Source organism: Dicentrarchus labrax, unplaced genomic scaffold (assembly GCF_905237075.1).
Source record: "Dicentrarchus labrax unplaced genomic scaffold, dlabrax2021, whole genome shotgun sequence".
Taxonomy (NCBI): domain Eukaryota; kingdom Metazoa; phylum Chordata; class Actinopteri; family Moronidae; genus Dicentrarchus; species Dicentrarchus labrax.
Window position 1 is genome coordinate 18,388,258 of NW_026136708.1, and position 27,490 is coordinate 18,415,747.

Below are 27,490 nucleotides of genomic sequence, written 5' to 3' on the forward strand. Positions count from 1 at the left end.
TTTAATTAAGTGCATAGTGTGTTTGCCTGTGTGAATGTGTGCTCTTTTTATTAATCCTGTCATTCAGACGGAATGTATTTTCCTTTCTGGAGTCTTGAATTACTTAATCCAATCTAATTCGTCACCTGCATTAATCCATAGCCTCTCTGGTTCTCTGCTATCTAGGCCTGGTCTGTTCCCCTGTCATCTTCATTTGTGAGTGTATGCAGCCATCAGTGATCAGTTGAAATCATTTCAATCAATCACGTCAGTTGTTATGACGTGGTAGTCCGATATAAAGATTTTCATGTGCTATATTTAAGGCAGATGTACTTTGTCTAATACTACTGCATTTGATAAAAGGATATGTTTGTAGAGCCTGTGGAAAGTGTGAAAAGTTCTTTTCATATTTTAGAAGCATTACACTTGCACTTACATTCATCCATCCACCCATCCATTTTAAGCCACTTGTCCTGGTCAGGATAGGTATTTTTATACATTTACTCGAGGACTGGGATCAGATTGCTTGTTTTGACTGATATAATATATTTAGTCAGCCATATCACAGGATAAGGATTCCTCAATTCCTCTCAACTGAGAAGCTAAGATTTTGGTCTTTGAATGATCAATTACCAAAATATTTGCTGATGGATTTTCTGTACTGTTGATTTATCATCTCACCATCTTAGCTCTACTCAACAAGCTTGCCGAATATTAGATTGCTATCAATTATGTATGGGCATCAGGCAATGATTTATAATGATTTTGTTGACTCTTTGACCTTTAGTCTGAAAAGATTCTTCAAAAACAAATGGCCATGATTTCCACGACATTTGGTTGTTCAGAGTAGAAAGAGGGTGAATCTCTATATTATTTATGATCCCCTGACTTTTCCTCCTCCTAGTGTCTGTATCAGGCCAGAATGTCTACTAGAAAAGTGACATGTATTTACAGAGTAGAATAAAGGCCCTGATATACTCCAATACTGACATAGACACAAACAGAAGGCTGGTGCTCACGGCTCTGTTTATTGTACACTCGGTGTCTGCATAGGTAGACATGTTTCCATGTGTGCAGTGGATGTGCACTGTCATAAATGTTGTGCTGCATATGGGCGTCTTTGCAAACGTTATTCCCATGTCTGCGCGGGGCTTGATGAGATACACGTCATGCTGACAGCTATGTAGATGATGATAATTTGATCTTCTTTTGATTTGAATGACCCCTTAACCCTTCGTTTAGTGCCATGCTCAGAAGAAAATTTGACATATTTGCAATAAAATTAGTAGAATGATGTTCGTTCCATCAAACACTTTTTGTATTTTGTGCTCTTTACAAATATATTTCAGATGGCCGACGTTTGTAGAATGAATCAAGTAGGAATTCGGCATTTTGCTTGAGGACACTTCAGCAGGGCAGATGGTCACCATCGTAGGTGCTTGAACCTCTGTCTTACAGTTGAAGGACATCTTCCTTTACTGACTATGCCACCCTGCTGCCCTCAGTGTGCATGAGTGTGTCAGAGATCAGGGTAGAGAGAAAATGCAGATGCTTCACAAACTGCAACACAGCAGTGCTTCTGTGTGTGTGTGTGTGTGTGTGTGTGTGTGTGTGTGTGTGTGTGTGCGTGTGCTACTTCACTGGCAGCCTCCAGTTCAGTGCTGGGGATACTTGGCCTTCTGTCTCGCATTAATCAAAGAGCAGAGGACAGCACTCTGATTAATATTTTATATGCTGCATGACACTTTTGGCGAGATGCCCTTCTCCAGTGTGCTATTGGCAAAGTGACAACCATACAATGTACCAACGGTGTGTCTAATTAGTCCTAAAGCAGACACAACAGAATTCCTGCCAGTGGGGAGTGCTGTATAGATAACTCAATCAGTCTGGATAAATCTATAGATGCTGGTGTTGAAGGTCTGATGGTGTCATTTCTGCTTTTATTCATTGAGATTATTGTTATCTGCAATCTGGTATCACTGTAGTGTCTCTTTTCCTCTTCTAGTCTGTCTCAGGTTACCCTTCATTTGACCTCCCTAACTGTACAGTACTAACCCTTTCATCTAACTTTGTGTGTATTTGAGTAACATAGATGGCACAACATTATGCTAAATCTGCTCTGAACCGGTTCTAGAAAGACAGGGTTTGTCCTATTCTCTCCTCCTTATGGCATTTCTCTGTAACAATTTTATGTATAACAGTCAATTTCGATTAACCAACACACCAACACACCAACACACACACACACACACACACACACACACACACACACACACACACACACACACACACACACACACACACACACACACCAGTTTCTGAGGTGTGAGTGTACAGTCAGTCAAGTGTTACTGCACGGCTGGCAATATACTGACTCTTGCTGTGCTGGCAGCTTACAGGCACCTGTCCTTGAAAGTAGGACCTGGCTCTGCATTGGTTGTTGGCACATTGAAACATATTAGAGGCCAACAGTGGCTAATCTCCCGTGGTCCTACCTTTGAAAAGATTTGTTTGATATCAGTGCCAGAGGGGGCATGTGTGTGTGCGTTTGTGTCAGGAGAGAGAAGGGATGAGGGAACAGACAGACAGAGACACACACACACACACACACACACACACACACACACACACACACACACACACACACACACACACACACACACACACACACACACACACGCAGTGCAGTTCACTTTGATTGCTTTGAGTGTTGGGAATATGGTGCTGATAGCTCCAGGAACAGGCTTAATGACTGTGTTGGTTTGTAAAATGTTTTTAGCTTTGTAAATGATGCAATGTTCATTTTAATGCGCCTGTTTCTCACTATCTGACCAACTACACTTCCAATGTATAGTACAGTAGAGTACTGGCACTTGCCTAATTAGGATTAGATTAACGGACGTGTTTGATGAGAAAGCTCTTCAGTCCGGATGCATTTCATTGCCTTTGGAGCTTGTATTAAAACAAAGACTCATGATCTCGCAGTGTGAATGTGTTAAAGGTTAATTTGGCTTTAAGTTACATTCTAATCAAACATTTTCCTCCCTTCCACTTTGAGAGGGTAATACATAAAGCCATCTAAATGCATATGCTGGATCCCATTTGCCACATCCATTATTCATAGACAGGAGGAAACCCAGTCACAGACTTTTAAGTCTGCAGTTGCTTGTGTCTTCCTCCCAATCTCTTTCCCTCTTTTTCTCCCTCTTTTTCTCCCTCTTTTTTCTGTATATAGCCAAACCATGTTCCTCCTTAAATTATTCTCAACCATGTCACTTTTTTTTGTCCATTTGGGTTTTGTCTTTCAAACTGTTATAATTGTTTTCTCTCCCTCTTTTTCTACCCCTCAGCCTTATGGTATCTTTTGTCTCAGTCCTTGAATCTCTCACCGTGTAAGGCAGACATTGATCGTAATTGGGTGGAGCATAAAAGCCTTGCAAGTCAGAGACAAATTATTACATTTATATTTTATATATGTAGTACAAGCATTTCATCTGGACTCGTCCTTTAAATGCCTCCTCACTCTCCCCGTCCACCATATCCGATAACAGGCATGTATCGCTGTAAAACATTATGTTTACATGTCAGAATTGATCAGATGTCCGGGAGAGTTTTGTACCTAGCCCTGCTGGTGTTACATACCCCATTGTTTGGTCTATCTCATAGTCTGTTTATAGATCTGTTTTCATAGTGAGCATGTTCAATATGTGCAATCCAATGACAACAGTGGGCTGAATGTGTGAGGTGAGAAAGAGGAATAAGAAATGTGTGCAAAGTAATTACAAGTATCCCTCTGGGGACCTGGCAGGGCCGTGGTTCATGTTTCATTTATACAATAGATTTAGCTTGTTACATAAGACATTAGATGAAAAGCTCTGACAATCTAAAAATAAACGTATGAGCCTTTAGTTTTAATTTAAGTGTTAAGATCCTCATAGTTAAAGTAAATTGTTTTCTTAATGAGATACATGGAGTTATTGTTGGGAGGTATTTGAAACCATAGTGCAGTTCTGTGAATAGTTGGATAAAGAGTGCCAATATTATTAAAAGGTTAGGAATTAATTGTCCAAATTATAGACAGTAAACTTTTCTAGTCTTAGAACACCAAAAAAGTCTCATGACCCACAGCTTTACTCAGTTTTCAGTGGCAGCGGTAGTAAACTGACTTTATCCTACCCAGCACCAAACGGCAGACAGGCAAAGTTAGCGACTAGTTGGTGAACATAGTGGGAAGAGTTGATGGAGACCTAAACAGAGCTAAAAGGAGAGTGAATTTTACAGTTGTCAAATGGCCAGAAACATGACTCAAAATGAATGCTAAAGTTGCTGTCCACCAAACAATCTGTTAATGCTGGATTAACATCAAAAGGCTCAACACAGGAGGTACCAATAGTTCAACAATAGTGAAGACTCTTTTAACACAACATATATTTAGTCTTGACTCATTTTTTTTTGTGACTTCTCTGTTCCTATTCATGACAGATGATAGATGATAAGCACTGGAAAGTAAAGAAAGGCAGTAAGCAGGGAAAGTAGTTCAGGTGGGATTTAATCTGAGGCCAGCAGGTGAACATGTGGCTCCAGAGGAGACCGAACCAACTCACTCTCCTTTTGCTACATGATAGATGATATCTGTTATGGTCTCCAGCACAGTACTGATGTGTTTGGTTGTGTTGCTAACTTGTGAAGTTCTTTCCCCTCCGGTCTGAATGTTACTCACACACACAGAAACATACCGTTTTTCCATTAGCCTGGGTCCGTCCCCTTCAGCCATGCTGTGCTGAGCCAAGCCGTGATGACATGTGTTTCCACTTCGGGTTGCAGCGGCATACTGCTGCCATGGTAGACTGTCATCTTAAAATTTATGCTTATCATACTGTTTACGTTTGCTTTTTTTAACGGGGGGGAGGGGGGGAGAACCATAGTAATAAAAAGACTTGTTCTTTTAAGTAACCTGCTATATGGGCTATATAGTTTAGAGAACATTATAGATAACTGACAAAAGAGCTGTCTGCTATTCAACACCACGGGCAGTGCCGTGGATTTATCAACACTCAGCACAGTTAGGCTTCTGAAATTTCAGAACCACAGTTGGGGCCATCTAATTTGCCCAAACCTCAGTCAGATAAAGGATTAATGAGTCAGCAAGACAAGACATATTCAATAAAACAGAATTAAAATTCAAAGAGGTCCAGTTAGAGAAAATCTCCTAAAGCAAAGGTCCAGAACATTATAATGTCTCACTTGCATTATGATTCAGTTCCACATATATTAAAGTAGCCTATAGTGATATCAACGTCTGTATGTACAGTAGTCCTCTCATAATAGATAAATGTTCTTTTCTCATTCCAAGTTTAAATGGCTGCATTTAGAAATGAAATACATGACAGAGAGCTTTTGAAAAATGCGCATTGTGAAATTATGTGCTTAATCTCCATCTTTCCTTCTTATATCCCACTCCCCCACTTTCTCTTGTTCAGTGAGAGAAGTGAGCTCTAGCTCAGTTTTCATATTGAACTGAAGGGATAATGAATGATAAATAAAACTGGAAAATAGAGTTGGTTGACACTGTTACGACGTACGATGCATGCAATCGGTCTGTGAGGTTCCGGGTCTGCAAAACCAGTACTGTAAAGGCTACAAAAGCTGCACCAGTTGAAATAGAAACGCACTCAAAATTGAATAATTCTCAATAATTTATTGGTTACAGGTCCAGGTCAGGATAGGACAGCATCTGACGGTCCGTGATCTGCCCATCAGTGACATGGGTGGAGATTGGAGATAAATTAGGACCATATCTGACTCACCAAACATCTATTTTTCAGTGTGTATTTTTTGGTTAAATAACGGGCTCATCTGGCTGTCCTGATTTTGCCCCAAAAATGTCTGTGGACACTGTAAGTTCGTATGAGTTACTGGGTGTAAAAGCTGAAGCTTAAAACTACAGTAAAGTTGGAAATCAGAGGGCAGATTTGATGTAGACTGCAGAGCGCGTTGAGAGTTCCTGCCTCTGTTACAGTTCATGCTGTAATTGGCCAAGTGGGGTTCAGAGCGCTATCGTGTTAGCAGCAGATGGAGCCGGTGTTCTTGCACTCGTCCATGGGCCAGGGCTCATGTTTAATACATAGTCACCTTGTACCCGGCTGATGTGCGCTATGGGAGATATTCACGTAACAATGAACACAAACTGGGTGTGTGAATTGTACATTGGTATTCGATTTTCTCTACTAGACTTAATTCCTGCGAAAAACACATACATTGCTACTTCTAAATGCATAAAATCAAAATGATGTCTTAGAGAATCAGTTCGGAACAGGCCACAGCAACACTAAAGTCACCTTTTAAGCTGAAATTAGAGCCACTTGTCCCTTGCAGACCTTGTTGTTTAGCTCCATCGCCTGTTGAAACATAATCCTTTAACTGGCTTTGCATTGCTATCACAACAGCAGAACTTATGATTTCTGCTGCTGTCTGTCATACTCATGTAAATGAGACTATTAAACGGTTTGACAGTTGCAGTAGCCGAGCTAAAAATCACACGTTTGTCCTATCCAAGATGATCAGGGTAGAGAAATGTCCAGCATTGTCGTACAATGAATATTCTTCTATTCTTTCTATGTTCTATTCATCCACTATCTCACTCTCTTTGGTGAGTTCAACCACTTCCTCTTTCTTATCTCACTCTCTCTTTCTCTTCCATCCCCCTGTCTCCTCGTTTTATTTTCACCTCTTCTCTCCTCCCTTTTTGTCTCTATATCTCTCATTTTCTCTCCTATGCTATGCATGTTTTTGCAGGAGGGTTTGGCCACAAGCTGTTCTGCTGACTCAACATTTGTTCCTTCATAGTTTTCCCCTTCACTCCCTCCCGCTTCCCTTCTGTCTCATCCTCGCTCCATCTCTGCTCCCACCCTCCCTTCTTCTTTCCCGCCTTCGATCCCTGCAGCCTGTGAATTTCCGAACCTTGTTCCCTGCTTTTATTCAGTCTCTTCTCCCTCCCACCCTCCTTCTCATCTCTTTTTTCAGACATTTGCCGCACAGTGGCCGTACAGTAGCTCAGTGCTGAGTTGTCCTGCTAAAATTAGATGATGTCCTGGCTTATTAACACCCTACTACTGGGCAGAAATGGCCATGCTCCAGAAACCAACAATCCACATTATCCCTACAGCAATGGGGTAGGGATGGGGGGATACTGTGTATCACCACTGTGCCCGCCTCGCCTGTGCTGGCTCAGGCCCAGACTAATTCGTAGACAATGTTTCTTAATAAAGCCTTGCTTCTAGTACAACTGGCTACTGTAGCCTTTTGTTTTTTAGCATTGTGCCTCATAGTAAACTTCACAGGTCAGTGAGGGAGACTATAAGACAGAATGGTGGCTAGTATCATACTGTGTATTATTTTGACAGCAATAAACTACCCACAGTAACTAAATCAAGTGAAAAATGGTCTGTACAGTGTCATTAAGGTCACACATGCATGTCGGTTACGTCAGATTTTGTTGACACGTGGAACCCGCCAGTGCAATCCTCATTTTGTAGCATCTTTCAGCCACTTCTCAGCTGCCCACCTGCAAACTATAAGAGCAGGCCCTAATTTTTCATTTGAATTTGGATTACTGCAATGTTGAACTGTGCACCTCAGCAAATGGTTATTGTCAAGAATGTCATCTAGATGAATCTTGGGGACAGGGGTTCTAAAAGATGTGTATGTGTGTGTGTATGGCAATGTTTTCCAAGGTGAGTGTGTGGAAGCTGAGGCAGCGACAAATACTCAGCAGCTCCATCGCAGTTTAATTGTTTGCCTGCATAATAAATCAAATGTGTCAGGGGATATTATTTATACAAGGGCTGTGTTAAACAAATGAATCACCAGTTTGCTCAACTCTAGGTTTTTCTTGGTGTGTGCAGCTGTGTGTCAGCGCCTGCGGGTTGCGTTTGTGTGTTATTTGCCTGCATTTCTGTGTGATTGCATGACAATACTCATGCTGTCTTTTTTTCCATGTGTGATTCTAATATTCATGAGGGAGCATGAATCTCATCGCTTCCTCACGCTCTCGGTCATTGATGTATTTGTTGCTATCTGAATGCTCTGGCAGTGGGAGGGGAAAGGAAAACACATTTACACAAATAACTCTTAGGGTCCCTATAGAGCTACAGTGTGTAAACCTCTAAAAGTCAGAGGGTGAAGACCTGCATCCAGAGAGCTTTTTGAGCTTGCACTGTGCACCAGTGACTTGGTAGGATGCTGCTCATTGTTCCTGCTGTTGTTAAGCGACAGCTGAAAACCTGTTTAAAGCAGATTTTTGCTCAAGTTGAGACGTTTTCAAATTTCACTGACCTTTGTGCTGCTCAGCAAAAATAAATGCCCTGCACTGACCCTCTCTGTCCGGAGCATGTGTTTTTTTTTTTCATCTGAACCAAGAAAACCATGTCAGCATTGTAAAGAGAGCTCCCTGGTGTGCACACAGGCTATTTCTACAGAAGAGACAGAAAAAATATAGAGCATTGTTGATCTGAGGCAGTACATTTCCAAACGTATGTTTTGTGCCTGGAAGAAAGCATGGGGGCTATTAATTAACTGATGCATTAAAAAGCATTTAGAATATAGTTGTCCCTTTTAAATTATGCACCTCAAAAAGTTATTATTAAAGAATACAAAAAAGAAAACATCATCAGATGTGCCAAGTCAAGATAGAGCGACAAAAAAAAGGCTGACTTAAGGAAGGCAGAGCTAAGTGCCTGGGAATAGCTGAGTGCCGGCCACAGCGCAGGGCTGGATCATGGCCTGAAGGAACGGAGATGCAGCTCCCTCAGCAGCCTTAAAATTTGATGCAAACAGCCGCAGGCAGCCGGAGGGAGGGCAGGATATAGGTGACATGGGAGCGTTCAGGCAGGTTGAGGTCGAAGTGGGCTGCAGCATTATGGATGATTTGTAGGGTATCACCTCCAAATGGGAGCTGAGTAATGTTTGGACGAGCAGCTGAGCCGAGTCCTTTGCGGCTGTGGTGGGGGTCTCTGCAAGATCGTTGTTTCTCCAGGCTTATTGCTGTATTGTTTCCTTGCTTTCTTGTTGTGGAGGCATTTTCTCGTCCCTTTTCCTTTCTTGCCCCTATCCTCCTCATTTTTTTCTTCTATATTTCATTACTTCGACTACTATTTTTGTATTGCCTCCCTTCCATTCCTTCCGTTTTCTGCCTCACAACTTCCATCGCCTCATTGCTGTCTCTGGGTCCAGTGTGGTGCAGCCTGTTCCCCGTGGTCCCGCCTCCCCCCTGGCAGAGTTGATGTATGAGTGGCTAGCTTTGACGTCACTTCAGGCCCAACGTCATAGCAACTCAGCGCTCACAGGCTTGGTCTTTCTGGTGCTTTCTCTCAGTGCCTCTCCCTTATTCCTTCTCCTCTTTATCGTCCATCAATCACTTCTCTCCTCTTCTGTTTTCTCTTCCTCTGTGATATCTCCTCTCTTTTACTGTTTCTCCTTCTTCACATCCATTTCTTTATCTTGTGTATCATTTTTCATTGCTCTGACTCATGCCAAAACGTAGTCTTGCCTCTCTTCTTTGTCCACCCTCCGTCTTGTTCTCACCCTTCTGGTGCTTTCTATTCTCGTCTAAAGCTCCATCCTCTTCTCCACTTTTCTATTTATTCCTCTCGCAGACACACAAATATAGAGAGGCATGCCATGTTTGAGGTAAGCAGGCGAGCAGCAAGCCAGCCCCTCTCTCATGTGAAATACAGGCTCATCCCTATTCAATTACACTTATCAAGATCAACTCTATTCCTGGATAACATGGTTTTATAAAACCTGCAGTCTGTTTCCCACTGTGCTCAGCCAGTTCTCTCTATGACAACTTTGCTGTGCCAGATGCCCAGTGACTCACCTTTTATTTTTGAGGAAAGTTGCCCATGGCTTTGACAAAAATAAATACAAGACGAACGGTATAAAAGTGAATTATCAGTCAACTTTGACTTGCAGAATAGCTCGGGAAAATTTCATCGGACCTGACAGGACGTGAAGCTGACCCACTTTCTGCTTTCGCTCTCCGTCTTCCTCTCTTTTCCTGTTTTCTTGTCTCGCTCCTGAAGCTGCCTGCGGTCAGTCCGTCCACTTTTTTTTGCCTCGGTGCAGTGCGGTGAGAGGGCCGCAGACCGAGAGGGAGAGACCTTGCTTGGTTAAAATGGTATGAGGAGTGCTCTTGTCAGCAACTGTGACACATCTCCTACTGAGCCTGTCCCATGTGGACGGAGCTGAGGCACTGCGGAGTAACTTTGGGTCATGTTTGTTAAAATACTGGAAGAAATGCGACTATGGCAACTGAGATGTCGAGGAACTTTTCTTGTAAAGTGAAACATGTCATTTTATGATTCGGGAAAGGTCATGTACAGATTCTTTTTACGGGTTATTTTTGCATTCTGGCATTTGTAGTGCTCTGAAGACTTGGATGGAAGATTTTTATTCAGCAGTTCGATAAAACTTGTCAGTCACAGTGTGACCAGTAATACATCTTTCTATTCCCATTCCCATACTGCTATTTTTATTCCAAACAGTGTTGCCTCTGCATAACAGGATAACAAAATAGAATTGATCACTTTGTCTGCACATGAGGATTTTTCCAGGTCTATGAACATGTTTTCCTCTACTGTGGGAAAAATGCATTAATGCGTTCCATTTGGTTCAAGGTTCATAAAAAAAGTATAATCATGTTCATTTATGGCACTCTGAGTCTTCTACTGTCTTTCTGTCTCGAATGCTGTGAAATATTTTGTAAATGTTGTTATACCATGTTAAAAGCCAATGATGTGAAAACAACCCACTGAAATTGAAGTTATGTTATTTCCCTCCCTGGCGTGAAATCGAGGCAAAGACACACTGCCAGAGGAAACGTATTTTATAGGAAACACATTTTGACACAACGGTGGTAAATAGCTGCCCAGTGCCGGAGGTTTAAAAAAAACAAATGTAAAAGCTTTCATGCACTGGGTAAAGATTGAATTACCATCAGATATTGAGAGCAGCAGAAAGGAAATTCAAATAAATAACACAGACAGAGTTTACTTTTAAGATGGAGTGTTCCTTTTTCTGGTCACACGGTTTGATAATGTTTTATTATTTTTAAACCATTTGTTATCATCTTGTTTGTCATCAAATTAATGCAAATAAGAAAGTATTGATTAACAATCCATTTGTAAACAATGTATAAATAATTTGTTATGCGAATAAAACAAATGATTTACATTTTTGTAAATCTTTTCTATACCTTAACTTGGACATTCAGTCCGACTCAATAGATATTAAATGCTCAGATAAGCGTTCCTACTGGCTACTACTGTACTGTAACATTTTGGTGAAAGAGCACAAAAAAAACTTTCTAGAGAGAGTAGTATATAGATTAATATACAGCAGTGGCTCCAAAATTGAATGTTTGATCAATTATTTGTTCAACGTAAAAGAATCATGATCAATAGTCAAGTATCCATTCAAATGTGAGGTCAAAGTATGTCCACTAAAAGTTTTTGCCACTGACAGGTTCAAAATGTTATTCTGTGTCTGAAAACATTACAGATCTTTACAGAGATAGACCTTTTGTTTATCCAGAAACTGCTGTAATATTGCTATCCCTTGCCACCAAGTCCATAGACAAAAAAGTTTTTTTTACCTAGCATATCATTGAAACATCATAACTTAATTCAAAGTGGACAGAAACAAAATAAAACTACACCAGCAGCTGTAATACCAGTAAATCTTGCCACCAAGTCCATAAGCAGAAAATGTAATTTTACCTAGTATATCATTTTAACATCATAACTTCATTTAAAATGGGCAGAAACAAAATAAAACTCACCAAATCAGTTTTTGTTCTGACAATCACCCACTCTGGTGTGGTTGAAATAAATCCTTAATTCACAGAAGTAGATGAGAATAGCAGCAGTTTTAGTCACCCTGCTCAGCTGCACACGGAGCAGACCGGCTATGTAGACAAACCAGAGAGCGGCTGGGATAACAACACAGGCAAAGAGAGTGTGACATCATTCTCTGTTGAGGACGCCATGACATGATTTTTACATACAAAATAGTTGTTTTCTGCTATGTTAATGTTTAAAACGTCATATATATATATATATAGAACCTTTAAGGAAGAAGAGGTCACAATGAGATGACATAATTCAATTTGTCTAAGTGCGTATTTCTCAATATTATCATCTACTTTTTCATACATTTTCAGCATTTTCACTGAGGTTGTTTTATGCACAAATTGAAAATGGGCATGTTATATATAAAGTATAAACTATTCTGCAAGTAAGTCAGTATGTGAATGTAAAGAGAGGGATGCAGAGCACGGCTTTACTACAACTAAGTTACTTGTGAAATTCAGTCCGTGGCCAAAGTCTGTGTACACCAGAGTTTTTTTCCCCATTGGATTCATTATGGCCTGTCTTGTTGTGGCCTTCTGCATTTTTATGATAATTATTATGGAAGCATTCACTTGAAACATGAACAAAAGCCAGTTTTCCGTCTTTGATGGTTTGAATTTATTTTGCAGGATGTTTTTATGATCTCGTCTGTGTCAGTGTGTATGTGCGCTTCATGATAATGTGCTTGTGGGATGGCTGCCTCTCTTCAGAGAGAAGGCAATGTGAGCAGTTTAAAAAGCACAACCTTAAATCCATCCCTCTCTGAGGCCCTGGAAGATTTGGTTGCCAGGCAACATTAGGAAAGAGTTTTCAATTAATTCATTTTGAGTTAGATGGACTGTACCGTCGCCGGGCCCAAACCACGCTGACTAACACCAAACAGGTAGTGTCGCATGTACAAAGGTTGCACAGAAAAAGGCTGTTCAATAGCTTTCTGTGCAGAGATGAAACACAAACTGAACCAACATTCAGTTGCATTTGTGTTGTTTAAGTTTAGTTCACTCTTTCCCCAATTTAGGGAGCAATCATTACCTTACTGTTAGTTTCCCCACGGTTTCTGAAGACAAACAGCCTGCTTCAGTGATTACCTTCATGTACAAGCAGTAATTCAATTGACACTTCAAGGTGGTAGACAATTTTCTTATATTTTGGCAAACAGCAACGGCACAGGCGCCACTTTCTCTCATCACTTTCCCCTTCTGAGCTCGGAAACAATTAGAAAAAACATAATTAAGGCTTTCAGGCATACCGTACATTATGATCCTCATTAAATGAGCTGATCTAAGCTCGCTCTCCCTTACTTGCACATTTTGACCTACATGGGCGTCAGTGTCCATCTCAAAGTCTGTGACAGTTAAGCCAGCAGCAGTGTCCTGGAGGATCACAGCCATACTAGTTCAAGTGGAGAGAGCATTTGGGTCCTCTGTTCTCATCCACTGGCTGTGACAGTGATTTGGTATGCACTGATGAGCTTTTTTTGCCTCTCTCTTATAGTCAGAATACTTTGGTTTGTTTTAATTTCTTGCAGTGTGCGAAGCTCTAAACTTTAAATGTTCATTGCAGCAGCGACCTTCTGTCACTTTCCATATTTAACTTTGTTTGAAACTTCTATTTTGAACCTCCTCTATACGGTTTTTGACAGATGGTGAAGTTGCACAGTTGCACTCTAATCTCGGTCTAGATAAACCTGTTTGATTTCTTGATGACTGACTATTCACATTGTCATTTTCAAGTGATCAGCTTGGGTTTATGTGTTCAGGCATCACTGACCCATCTGCTTTGCTCACTGTGGTAACACTCGAGACATACATAATGATGGAACCAAAACAGCAAGAATGCACATCCTCTCAGTGATCACACAATAGAGATTTATAGTTACAATTTACTTCGTTAATCAAAAGGAAAATGGAAGAATCTAAATTCTCCTCTATTAGTGTCCAGGATACAGCTTAATTGAAATTAAAAAACACATAAAGTGGCCTTAAAATAAAAGCCCAGTAGTAGAATTTGGGATTTGGCTGCTTAACTGAAAATCTGGTACAGGCTTGCTTCCCTTTCCATATAGATTCTGAGACAAATTAGTGAACTTTTAGGCCATCTCTGCTTCCTACATATAGATCCCATGCAGTGTGTTTGTTTAGGAGGTAACATTACTTTCAGGGGTCTTAAGTGGAGTGAGAACCTAAGATCTTGAGGGGTTTACTGAGGGTCAGAGTGGTAGCTGGTGGACATAAAGAGTTTCAAGCTTTTGAGGCTAAGCTATCCACATGACGGTGGGTACTGACTCCTATGTCATATAGGGGAAGATAGTGATAATCATTGACTGGTGCCCTTCTATTGTCATAGTTTCGGTCTGTTCAATCTTCCTGGGGGGCTTACTGACTGAAATCCAGAGGAGCTGGTAGATTTCTTTCGGTCAAAGCATCTCTGGCTCAGAGCTGTAGTCCTTTAATTGCCTGTCCAGGAGGGGGTGTGCAAAGCGTAATCCACCTGGGGAGTTGAGGGGCAGCTTCTTTAGGCAGCACAGAGGCTACTGTATCGCACTGATTTAAGACTGGCCATCAGCTCTCTCTGATAAATTTGTTTAGACTGAAGAACCATGAGTCATACTTTTATATTGTTCTCCCAAGATCCAAGGCTTGCAAATATCATTTAAAACGTCCTTACTGATTTACTGCACTGACACAATTGCTGTGCTTGTTAGTACAGTCCACATTCAGCTCTGTTTTAGAATCTAGCTGCTAGATGCTCCAGTATGGTCATTACCTAGTCACTAACTTTATCTGCCATTTGGTGCTAATCAGGTAGTGCTCAGTGGGTTTTCTTGCTGTTAACAGCTGCCTACTGCGTTTGAAAACAATTCTGGCAAGAGTTAACTAAAACAGTAAAGTTATGTAGCATAAAACCTGCAGAGTTGGGTGATATTATTAGTGGGTGCATTTCTATGAGCTCCATTTCATTTACACATAATCATTTTGATCCATTGTTAATATAAAAAAATATTGATTATAGCAGCTTTAAGCACAGCCATGCTTTCACGCAGCACCTTGAATTCAAATGTAACTATATATGAAAGAGTAGCCACTGAATGGAGATTAATGTATTGGACCAAAGAATGCAAACTCTGAAGAGATTTCTGTACAGGATGAGCTGGAAGCTTTCGGCTGGGGAAAAACAAGGTGTGTGTTCCTGGCTCCGTTGATGTGGTGGCTTTATTCATTGGGATGGTCACAACAACACACCTCAGGAATGATTACATGCATTACACCCTAATAAATTACACTGGGGCCTGTCTCTGGGCTGAAGGCGCAGTGTGCACTGTGGCAGAGGAGGACTTGATTATTGGTGTTTGAATTAGATTTTTAGGTGGGCTCTGCTCGCTCTGTTGCTGTTGCTGCCATTGTCATTACCAACCTGAGATGTCTTTTCCGCGTAATGGTTACTTAAAGGAATATGCCTTCCCATCAGTATTTCTCTGTCTGCTTCCTCTGTGTTTCTATGTAGATGCATTTTATAATGTGACTAATCTATATTCAGAAGTCACAGCATAGTTCAAACTGTGTTTTAGTTGGATACCTCTGCAGGCAATTTACAGTAGCCGGTCACTACCCCCCACCCTCATAGCACGCACACACACACTACACACACACTAATGATGAGCAATAGTGATGTCCCCAGGGTGTTACACCTCTATGTGCCCCCTGCATGAAAAATGACCACCCCCCCACCTCAGTCCTGACAGTCATGGGAAGAATGAATAGATATAATCAGTGAGCTCACGCATTCCCTCTCCCCAGGAAGAGAAGCTTGTTATTTTCTGGCAGCCCCTTCTCCTTCCACTCTTTCCAACCTCCATCCTTCCGCCCCTCTCTGCCTGTTTTCTCTCTCCTCTGCATCTTTTATCAGAGTTGTCGATCTCTGTTTAACTGTATCCTCGCTCTCTCCCTCCCTCCCTGCTATTATTTTCTCATCTGCTCACATAATATCCACCTTTTCTCTGCATTATCTATATATTTAAATATCTGAATCCCTCCCCCCCCTTCCATTTTATCCCCCTCAATCCTGTTTTTGCTGCAGCACTGCCAATGTTCCCCCGTTTTGTTTTCACTGTATATATATCTATAATCCTCACATTCTTCAAAGTACTATTTCTGTATGACTGCAATCATCCAAGTGGTTCAGTATTTCCAAACCATTATTAACACCTGAATTACATGTAGTGTTTGGTATTTGGATCCTAAGTGCCTTTATTCTAAGAACATTACCGTATCAATAAAATGGCCCCTGCTAAAACTAGGCCGTATGATTGTAGGGCACATAATAACGTGTTGAATAATTACAATATTTTCAAAAAAGAAAATGTGATTCACAGGCATGTGGGGAGTCACAGAGGCTGAAGTCCTGCAACGTGGAGATCTTTCCTCGTTGTAGGTGATAAATAGGTTCAAGCTGTGTTGGAAACCATAAAAATGTCACTGTAGATATTCCATTTTCCTTCGCAGCAGGTAACCAGGAAACAGATGTCATGACCTTTGAATCAGGTGTAGCGAGGAGCAAATGACCTTCAAACGCTGAGGTACTGCAGTACATTTGAAAAAAGGACACCTCATACGTGTACAGTGCATAATAGGCTGCCCACACAAACAAAAACTAGAGAACATCCCTTCTGGTGGTACTGTATGTTCCTTGACAGAGAACCTTTCAGGTTTGGTCGTCCAGGTGTGGAGTGTTATTGTCAGCATGAGAGTGGAGCAGCCGTCATCCAACTACAGTTTCTCATCAATGAGGTAAGTAAAAAAAAAAAAACACGAGTCAGTACACTGCTTTATTACTCCAGTAAGGGATCTGCACTCACCAGTAAGACCAGTGCTGTCTTAAAAGCTGAAGACAGGTAACTCCGTGGGTAATAGTGTTATTGGAAAAAAAATAATTATTATCCTGCCCCAGTATTCCACTTTAGTCTATAAAAAAAGTCCACTGTGTTGTATGTCATTTAATAAGACTTATGGGCTGATTCATGAATGCTCATCCCTGGTAATCGCATTTCACACCTTAAAAATGTTCAAAAAGTAGTTGCTTCTGCGTGCTGTTGTAGGGAAGGGTGTATGAATGATCGTATTGGTAGTGTGAAGGTAACTAACCACCCATATCTGCTTATCTCCCTCCACTCTTTCCTCATTTAATCACAGTGAGATGTTCTCTCTCTTATATGCTACTATACCAAGAGTAGAATCAGTCATTTAACCAAAATTCTCCAGGTACGAGTAGGGCTGGGCAACAATCCGCAATACTTTTTGAGTGCCCAGTACTACTATGTTTATCGCATTGAGTATTTTATTACTTATTACTTTCTAGTATGAAAAATTGGGACCTAATGCCTTTTCGCATTCAGTCATCTTTTCCTTTGACCTAACTGAGAAATCAGCAAGGTTTGCTAATTTTAGACAATATGTCATAGCCACTTAAAACAACATTAAATAGTGATGCCTTGACAACTTTGCAATATTAAAATCGAAAAAGAAACCCTTTCACCATGTAAAATTCAGTTAACTCAATTTCATATATGCATTATATATGCATTTTATTATATATGCAATTTTATATATGTATGGGATTTCTGGGTTGCATGTGAAATACATTGTATAACTTGTTTGCATTTTTAAAACCACAGATGTGAATCAACCCACAGCTCACTCAACCCTTATTAGGCAATTGCCTACCAAACCTACAGGCCACAGTGAACATTCTTTTACCTTTTGTCAACTGTTGATTGACAAGCTGGAAACATGCTATGAAGTATTGAATATCTACAGCACTCTGTGATTTAGATGGAAAAAAGCCATGACTTTGATTTACGTCACATTTATGAGAAATGCAGTATTTCATGCTTAGTCGTGTGTGTCAGTGCCTGTGTGACTGTGACTCAGCAGCTCAAACGAACCCTCGGGGAGATGGAGACGATTTTTAGTGCCTCCTACACGAGCGCATACACTCATATATACATCTTATGAATCATCATCGCTACCTGGGAGGAAGCTGCCTGATTTAAAGTGTCCAGGGAATGGAGTCTGACTCATGCATGTCATGCTCCCAGAGAGAATGTGCAGACTGTAGATATGTTTATGGACCTCTCTGTAGTTATAACCTACATGTATTTCAATGATGACACCTGTGTTTTCTTTGAAGTTTTTTTTCTGTATGTTAAATCTTTGAACATGAAATGATATGCCCCTTCTGTTATGACAGGGAGCGCTGGTTAGTGCTCTGGCTGACGACAGTGTTCACCTGTGGAACCTGAGGCAGAAGAGACCAGCCATCCTCCACTCCCTTAAGTTCAACAAAGAGAGGTAAGAGGCGCACAAGACTGCAAATGACGAGAAAGGCCACCTCTCATTGCCACTCTCCTCCTCTTCTTATTCTCTCTGTTTCTCCTCTCCCTCCTCAATTAGGCCCTCACACTCGCTCTGGTGCGACATTAACTGTGTCCTTCCGAGCAGGGGCAGTGTCACAGTTTGCTGCCTGTGTGAACTGTTAGTTTTCGCTGACTGTCATACTGTATGCAAACAGACGGCATTTCGTTTGGCAAATGTGTCGGCGCGCCTGCAGAACTGTGCACAGGGCAAAGGAGGTGACAGAGAGGCTGATGCTCTCTCTTCCTCTCTCTGTCTCTCTCTCTCTCTCTCTCTCTCTCTGTTGGTCTCTAACTAAACACTCATTATTTGGGTCACTTACTCTGCCTTTGAGGCTTTCCCAACACTGGGGCACAGGTGTGAACCTACCCAAACACCTGAAGGTTTACACCAGCAGGTTGTTACACACACACACAAACACACAAACAGAAGATGAACATGAACACACGCAGGGAATTAATACACACAGCGTCACACAAATCACCCACTTCGAGATGGTGGATGGTGTGTGAAATTAAAACATCTGAGATTCAGATTAATTTGATGATCATGATGAGAACTACAGTTTTCCTTCATCAGACAAAGCATACTGTACTGTACTGATAAGCCTGAAATCCTTAAGGAACAAGAGTAGTGAATTAGCATTTTTAGTATATTATCTATAAATTGTGTGCACTTAATGTTGGTGCCAACTGGTTTTAAAGCATACCATAACTTTTTAGTTAACTTTCAAGGCAATAAGGTGTTTCCATTAATTTTAGAGGGCTATGGAAATCAACTAGCAGATACATGAAATGTACTTGTGATAAATAACACATAATGAGCACACCACTTACAATAGGGAACTTTTGTGTGTCTTTCTCTACCCCTTCATTTCCTGTCATCCCTCTATTATCCGCTATCAAAAAAGCATTATTATGTGTGATTATGCAGTTGGCACCAAAGGCCATTTTCAAAACTCTCCTTGGTGCTACATCATGACAATCCAATATCCAAGAACTGACGAGCTTGGCAAAGCAAAAAAAAACATTACATTATTTAAAGTACCGGAAAATCTGATTCAGAAGACAAACTAACAGTCATCTATGATGTGAAAAGGATATTGAGATGAATATTTTCTTTCATTAAAAACTTGAGCAGACATTTTTTCAAATTACAGACCCGACCAACCCCTGAGAGTTCAAAACTGCTCCTGCTTGTAACCTCAGTGTTACATCATTTTGCAATTAAGAAATAAGTATATTATCAAAAGCTGCAAAATGTCAATTGTGACACAAAAAAAAATACAAAAGAAAATAGGAAAAACATAGTAGACTGAAAGAAATTGAATCCAGCTAATCCCAAACAGCGTGCTGGTATGATGTAATAGACAAAAACATGCAAATCTTGAATCTTTCAAAATCTTGTTTTCAAAGTTCTGAGCTGCAAGACAAGTGCAGAATCACCTCACCTCAAGGAAGCTGGTGTCCACTGTCTCCTCCAATCACACATGCAATGATTACCCATCAGAGCCAATCATATCATTGGACAGTGATTTGTCACCGTGAAAAGTGGTGAACGGGTTAAACGTCAGAGCAAATGAGCTGAGACAGCGTTGATGTGATAGACAGGTGGCCGGCAGCGGCTTTTAGGGCGCGTTGTGTTCTTGCGGAGGCGCTTGACCGCCTCTGACATTTAGTAAGCTCCGCCGTACAACGCAACGACCTCGAGACACAGCAACAGAGAGGAGCGGAGAGTGACTGCATCTCAAGAGACATCAAGATGGGAAGGAGGAGCTGCAAAGTCACTTGAGACATTTGGAACAGGGAAGTTAAACTCGCAGTTGGAAGAAGCAGAAGAGGCTTGTGAGGAAGAGTAGTTAAAGAATTGTCTAAAGGGAGAATAATGGAATTGAATGAAAAGAAAAGGGAGGAGGAGGAACAGGTAACAGGAGCAGGGCGTTGGAGGGACCGTCCTCGTTTCCCTCTTATCATCTGAATAAAACTTCAAATGGACGAATGTTGGCTTTTTAGTCCTCATCCATACATAATGTGTAAGATATGGACGGAGAAAATGCAAATATAGTATTCGCACAATGCAGCAGTTCCACGTGACTTCACTCAACTTAATAACAACAAGTTTGCATATTTTCTATCAGGTTTCTGTTTTCCTCCCCCATCCCAAAGAGAAAAAGCTGGAAAGTTAATTGACCATAAGTGTGAATGTGTTTGTCTACTATATATATGTTAAGTGCAACGAGCACCAGCTGCGTCGCAAAACATGGCATCATCCGACACACATCAGTTGACGCCCACAGCTCACACACACACACACACACACACACACACACACACACACACACACACACACACACACACACACACACACACACACACACTCATATAGACAGAAGAAGCAGTCGGAGGACAGTAGCAGGGATGTGCTGATCCAGGAAGTGAATGGGATAAAATTGCTGCTTGGACGTAAATGTGCATTGATGCTGGGAAATCATTATCCTGACATGTTGACAGGCATCAACCCGTACGCACTAAGACTCTATGGGCTTACATACAGAATAATGGGCACGGGGGGAATTGATGAATGTCATACATTGTGGCATGTGTTGCCCTTTAGCCCTGCGACATACTGGCAGCCTGTCAAGGGTATTCCTGTGTGTTTTTGAACTTGGCTGCTGGGCTTCTCGGGACCCTGAACAGGAGTTCACAGGTATCCTAAATCCTACTTGGTGTTTTTTTTTAGTCTTTACCTCTTTATTCAAGCAATACAAAGCAATAATGGGTAATTGTCTTACATTGGTATCAAATTATGTTCAAGTGTTTGCAGATCAGCACTCCATTTCCCTTTCTGTGAACTGATATACAACTCTGCTGTCCTCCATAGCTATTGTTATAATAGCTGCTTTAAAGGAGCAGCCTCCAAAGTTAATGGGACCATCAGGGTTTTGTTGGGCTTGCCTCATTTGAAAATTGCCTATCACACAGCTTAGCCATGTGTCTTGCACTTTGATAAGCAGTTAAGATCTGCCCTGCCTCTGAAGGCTGCAAATATCTCCCTGCTTTTCTATTCTTATCAAGGATGTGCACACCTTTGTAGCTTGGATCAAGGCTTTTTTAATACAGTTGTCAAAAGAAATATACATTTCCAAATGGCTATTAGGAGATCACAGTTTTAAGTGTCATCTTACGGCAAGAATGGCTTTCGAAGTGAAGCCAAGGAACAGTCTAGATGGTTTTTAAGACAGCCGTGCTGCAGGATTGGATCGGACAGATCTGTAAAACCTAAAAAAGTCCTAGTCACCAACTGCCACTCTATTACATCTCTCACTTTTTACCTTTGCGCTTTTGTTTTTCTCCTCTCTGTGTTTGTTCAAACCTTGACTTTAGCTTGTCAGGGTGTAGAGGACAAGGCAGCCATTTCCTCCGTCAACAAAAAGACAGTCGCCCAACCAGAACTGCCACGACAGCCTCCTAACAGGGTGCAACAGACTAAAAAGAAACAACAGCCTGTCACAAGCCAAATGAAACACTTTACTTTAAACTAACCCCAACGTCTCTAGTCACATCATTAACCACAGAGATTTATAACAAAAGGGTTTATTATATTGGTTTTCACTTAGTATTTTAAGGATTGGTTATAATTTTTAGATATTTACTGAATTGCTTTCTTTAATATAAAGGGCTGTTTATTGACACAAACATGATACAAAAGTATTGAACGCAGTTGGAAGTGATGCAGCCACCTATGTTTTTGTATTATAGAATTTTATTATCAACATTTTTTAAAAGACAACTATACCCAATATCTCTCGAGTATTGATGTATCGATCCCACAGGATTGATCCGCCAATCCCTTCTCCTGGCTCCAAGCTCCCTATTTAGCACACAGACATTAGAGTAGTATTGGTTTTCTCATCTAACTCTCAGAAAGAAAGTGCATTTATTTTAAATAGTTGAACTATACAGTAAAAGGATTCGCATTCACTGGGCATAGCTCTCTTGCTAACAACGTCTTTATTTATTTCTGCTGGCATAAAATAAGTTAGTTATTTCACTTTTACAGTTAACAGGGTTAAAATAGAAAGATTATAGTAGGTTCTCTGCGAATCTTAATTAGATGTGTCTTTTCTGACATTCTTTTTTACACATTTATATTCTACATAACCCTAATTCACCTTTTAAAATCGGTTTCTGAGGGCCCATTCCAATACTCTGAGCAGATCCTTTCCTCTCCCACCTTCCTTCTTCTCTCCTTCCTTCCCCTGATCAGAGTTGATGGGTGAAAGCAGTGTTGCAGAAAGCCCTCCAGCGTCAGCATCCATTCACATCGGATCACAGGCACTAGGAGAGAGGAGAGAAGGGAGGAGAGGAGGAGTTGAGACAGACTGGGCCTCAGCCAGAGAGCAGTGAGTCAGTCTGTGGGTAGGAGTGTGGGGATGGAGGGAGCGCAAAAGAAATCCTGCCGAGTCATTCTGGCGTAGGATGCTCTCGTCACCTCCTCGCCTCACAGGAATGCACTGCAGATGTGGATGCTATTGTCAATGCAGGGTGATATGATGGGAGATAATAAGAGGGGGGAGCCAACACAAATTAGACCTCCTGGTCTCTCCACTTTTACTTGCTTGTTGGTAAGGTTTTTAGATGATTTGATCCCAGGAGGAGTCACAGCCCGTCTTGAAGTGTTTTTGAAAAAGAGACTAAAACCTTAAAATATCTTCTTAGTAGTTTGTCGACATGAGTATCACATTAATTAAACGACTTAAAATACTGGAAAAAATTAAATTATTCTGCGGATTAGAGTTTACTCAGAGATATTGAACTGATTAAGGTTGTTGATCTAGGATTATTCCCTCCAGTTTTTTTCTCTCTACTTTAGCCTTCAAACTGTGCAAATGCGTATATTAAAAAACTGTGAAGGTGAATTAACTTCTGCGTTGTTTTAATTATGATAAAGGCAAAGGCTTGGATTGATTTTCACAGGTGTTCTGTGTGTGTATAGTGGAGACAGAGTGTGTCAAAGTGTTCTGGAGATGTGTTGTAGAGACTGTGTGTGTGTGTGTGTGTGTGTGTGTGTGTGTGTGTGTGTGTGTGTGTTTTTATCAGATTAGATTCTTCTTAATTGAGACCCTGTGGGAAGATTGGGGTCTCTGGCCTCTCAGATTAGAACAGACTCCTGGAGCTTTGCCAAATGGATACTGTATTCCACCAACTACTATGTGATTTGTGTTTTCTTATTTCAGCTGTGACAGGCAATTTTTTTTATTCAACTTTTTTCAAGTTATCTGCCTTTGTCTTTGTCCGAATCACCCATTCCAAACAATGCTGAAAGGAAAATCTGTACTCTTAGTTACTCTAAAACTCTATTGTGTTCTGATCCTTTTAGACAAGAATATTGGCCAGATAATATAACAGAGGATTAATAGATACAGCTTGGATTACTATACAGTATATGACACATAGCCTATTTGTATATTTTGAAACACGATCGGCCCTCATACTGTACTCTATTATTGTGCACACCCACATAATTCATTCATTAATATGGTTGGACGTAATATTAAAACTCAGATACAATATTTGTTATGTCATGTGCCCTGTTACTGTTTTGCTGCAGTAATGACAAACTCATTAGAGTAACCAAATTATATTTTTGTACCACATTATTGTCTAGTCAGCCATGCAGCAGTTAGTGGTCAGTGCTTCGCTGAAGGGTATTTTAATAGAAGTTGTTCAGAAAATGGATAGTATCGCTAGATTAAGGCGGTTTACATCAAAGTATTCAATCTGAAGTCTTTCGAACAGCAGGCAGGTACAGAATACTCCATTTGTAGCAATGATTCTTTTTGATAGGAAAATCACATAAAACCATCATTACAAATTAGGACTTTCTAAGGTACCCCCTCACCCATTTATTTGCAGTAAACCATGCACTCACACGTCTAGCCCACAGTGCAGTTAGCCTCAGAGTTGTGTGTGTGTGTGTGTGTGTGTGTGTGTGTGTGTGTGTGTGTGTGTGTGTGTGTGTGTGTGTGTGTGGCAGGCGTCTGTCATTTCTAAGGCAATGTGTTTGGCCCTGAGCCTGCAAGCTGGCAGCTGCCTTTGTGTGTCGTGACCACTAGAAGCTGGAGGTTTCACCAGGAGACACGTGCGAGCACAACAAGTGTGAACACAGCTACACACACATAAGTACACTTGCACAAACAATTGGGTGCATGTCTGCATGCGCACAGACACACACACAGAGAAACTGACACACACAGTTCTAAACTGCGAGCAAATTTGTATAATTATGCTCCTGACACTGCCTCTTAGTTGGCCCTCTCATGCTGGCTCTCAGAACACTTTATCAGTTAGCTCGTGCATGCGCACATACACAGATCCAACCTATTTATATACAACATACATTTACATTCAGAACATATGTAATTACATTCATTCATATCAGTTGCTGAGAAGCCTTTACACATGCACAAGTGCGTAAATAGTGGCACACAAATACAGAGACAAATAGGCATTCACGCACAAAGTGTAGTTTAACAAACCAATGCATCCAGCCCTCATATGCATAGATGACGCACATCTGTTTGTGCAGATGGAAAAGGACATTAAATCCAGTAGACAGGCTGCCTACTGGATATGAAGACGCCACAAGTTGTCATGAAAAGTCATGTGGCTTAGTCATTGTGCCTGGTTAGTCTGTACCAGTGTGTACATCTCAATGATCAACTGTTCATGTTAGTAAGTCAGTTAGCATTAGATGAATTTTCATTTAATGTTGTTTGGATTACATTTTTAATTGACCAACATTTATATTAAACATATCTGTCAACATATTTAATTCCTTTTTTCTGACGCATGATTAATTTTTTATGGTGATATTAAAGCAACTAAGCTGTTGGTTACGTTTTGAGACAGACAGGTCACTGCTTTTAATGTTTAACTAAAAGGATAGGATAGGACAGGATATTTTGCTAACCTTAAGCAAGAGTTTAATAGCCTAACATTTACAGCAGTGGGTGGGTGACAGAACATCCCAGTCTCTGGTGTCGAAGGCCTGTGCTTTGTCCATCCACCCACCCACCCACCCACCAAACTTGTCCCTATGACTTTGCAGTGTAACATGTCACAGTTCCTGGTTTGTAGAAACATCTGCAGTGAACGGAAGAGAAAGGATTGCAAGTCAAAAGTAATGCTCTTAGTCAACTTGCCAGATCAGATGAGACTTGAATGAATTGAGTGAATGAGCATGTGCAACTCCATATTTGATTATGCTAGGTCATATTCTTGCTGTATGTAAATGTAGGTTAGGGTGTGTTAGTGTCGTTTTGTGTGTTGCCGTGCACATTTTGGACTGTGTGTGGATGAGATTTATGTCAAGTAGGCCGATGCCTCTCCTCCAAAAAAAAATGAATATATTCATGTTTTAGAGCAGAGCACTGGGGCAGAGAGGAAAGGTGTGTGTGTGTGTGTGTGTGTGTGTGTGTGTGTGTGTGTGTGTGTGTGTGTGTGTGTGTGTGTGTGTGTGTGTGTGTGTGTGTGTGTGTGTGTGTTACAGTAGGAGCTGCTCCTCTCAATACAACCCTGGAGCAACAGTGTGAGATAGACTCAGTGAGAGAGAGTGTGGAGGGGTTACAAGAGAGACACTCAAAGTCACAGCAAGGACATGTTTACACAGATTTGGGTATCACTGTATGTTACTTGTATGTATGTCTGCAAAGTATAATGCAATTTGTCTGTTTAATCCTTTCTCTGACAAAATAAATTGATAAGCCACTAATGTATTTTGCTAAACCCAATTGCTGGCAGTATTACATTTTATAAGTTGAAGTCAGCGTTGATTTTTTCGATATTTAACCAAGACCAAAATCTTTCTCTAAGCTTTACAAGGTGCTTTGACTTAACTTAAAAATGTTGATGCAGATATTGTAGGGAAAGCAAATGAAATATGTTGATGTTGAATGTTTTGCAGTTTAAAATGTATCCATATTATGTTGATTTTTACAATGTTTATGTTGATTAAAGATCATATTCTTTTCTTGAAAAACATATTTGCTAATTCAGCGTATTTTTTAGGAGAGAGGGTTGTAATGTTATGTAGTTTGTAAAAAGTAATTGAAGCATGGTGGAAAAGGGTTCTCATTATCTTTCCTGCAATATTACACGCTGTAGGGCCTGGTTTTACATATAATGCCAGTTTTATTAATTCATCTCTGACAAGATGACATTTGATCTGATCACAAGAAGAAAACTCACTGTAAGAATTTCTCGTCATACTACTGTATATCTACTTAATCTGTCCTTGACAGCAGATTACATTCAAATATTAAACTTGTTGTGCAGAGTGACTCCATCGCCAAACATGAGCTAATCTGTCACGAAAACGGGGGAAATACTCCAGTTTGTCCTTCCCGCTGGAAATAATGGAGAAAACTACACCTGTGGCCACTGAAGTCCACAGGTGTAGCTCAAACCAAAATCAAAAGAATCACTGGAGGTGCTGGACGACCTTGAAATATTAGCAAGCTGGATTACCAAGGTTGTACATTATTATTTCTCAGATAGATTGGAGGTTGAATCGGCGGATGGATGAAAGAACAAAATGATGAAAAAGGGATGAGAAGATGAATGGATAGTCACAGTTAAGGAGGGAAGGGTTTATAACCTCTCATTAAACTTAAGTCTGATGGATGGATGAAAAGAGGAGATGGGGGAGTGATGATGATGAAAACAGGAGAATTATGGGTGTCTCTTTGCCCTCATGTATCCTGTAGGTTGGAGAGAAGGGGCTGATTGAATGACTTAAAAATCTCTTTGGTTTGCCACTCTCATCTCGACTGCTCCGACCTGATGGAGTGGTAAATAATCCTCTCAAAGTTTTGCATAATTTCTCTCGTTATAATAGGATGTCGAGTGATATTTTTCGAGTCGCTTCCGTCTCTCGGCTGTCTGTATCTTTCTCCCTGCTTGGTCTACCCTTTCTCTTCCGCTTCCTCCGTCGTCATCCTCTGCTCTTTCTCGGCCGCTCTTTTGACTCATGTCTCCTGTCCTTCTCTTCACAGAATAACTTTCTGCCACCTGCCCTTCCAGAGTAAATGGTTGTACATCGGCACAGAACGAGGGAACATCCACATCGTCAACGTGGAGTCCTTTACGCTCTCAGGCTACGTCATCATGTGGAACAAAGCCATCGAACTGT

At 40.8% G+C, this 27,490-nt stretch overlaps 1 protein-coding gene across 3 annotated transcripts in view; it reads left to right on the top strand.

Moving 5' to 3' along the window:
- The window catches only part of stxbp5a (syntaxin binding protein 5a (tomosyn)), an 89,608-nt gene that overhangs the window by 19,255 nt on the left and 42,863 nt on the right, over positions 1–27,490 (top strand). For all 3 annotated transcript variants that reach the window (XM_051408692.1, XM_051408693.1, XM_051408694.1), the window contains exons 4-6: positions 16,594–16,675; positions 18,135–18,235; positions 27,354–27,488. In XM_051408692.1, coding sequence (XP_051264652.1) covers positions 16,594–16,675; positions 18,135–18,235; positions 27,354–27,488 — 318 coding nt within the window. The remainder of the gene's footprint in view (positions 1–16,593; positions 16,676–18,134; positions 18,236–27,353; positions 27,489–27,490) is intronic.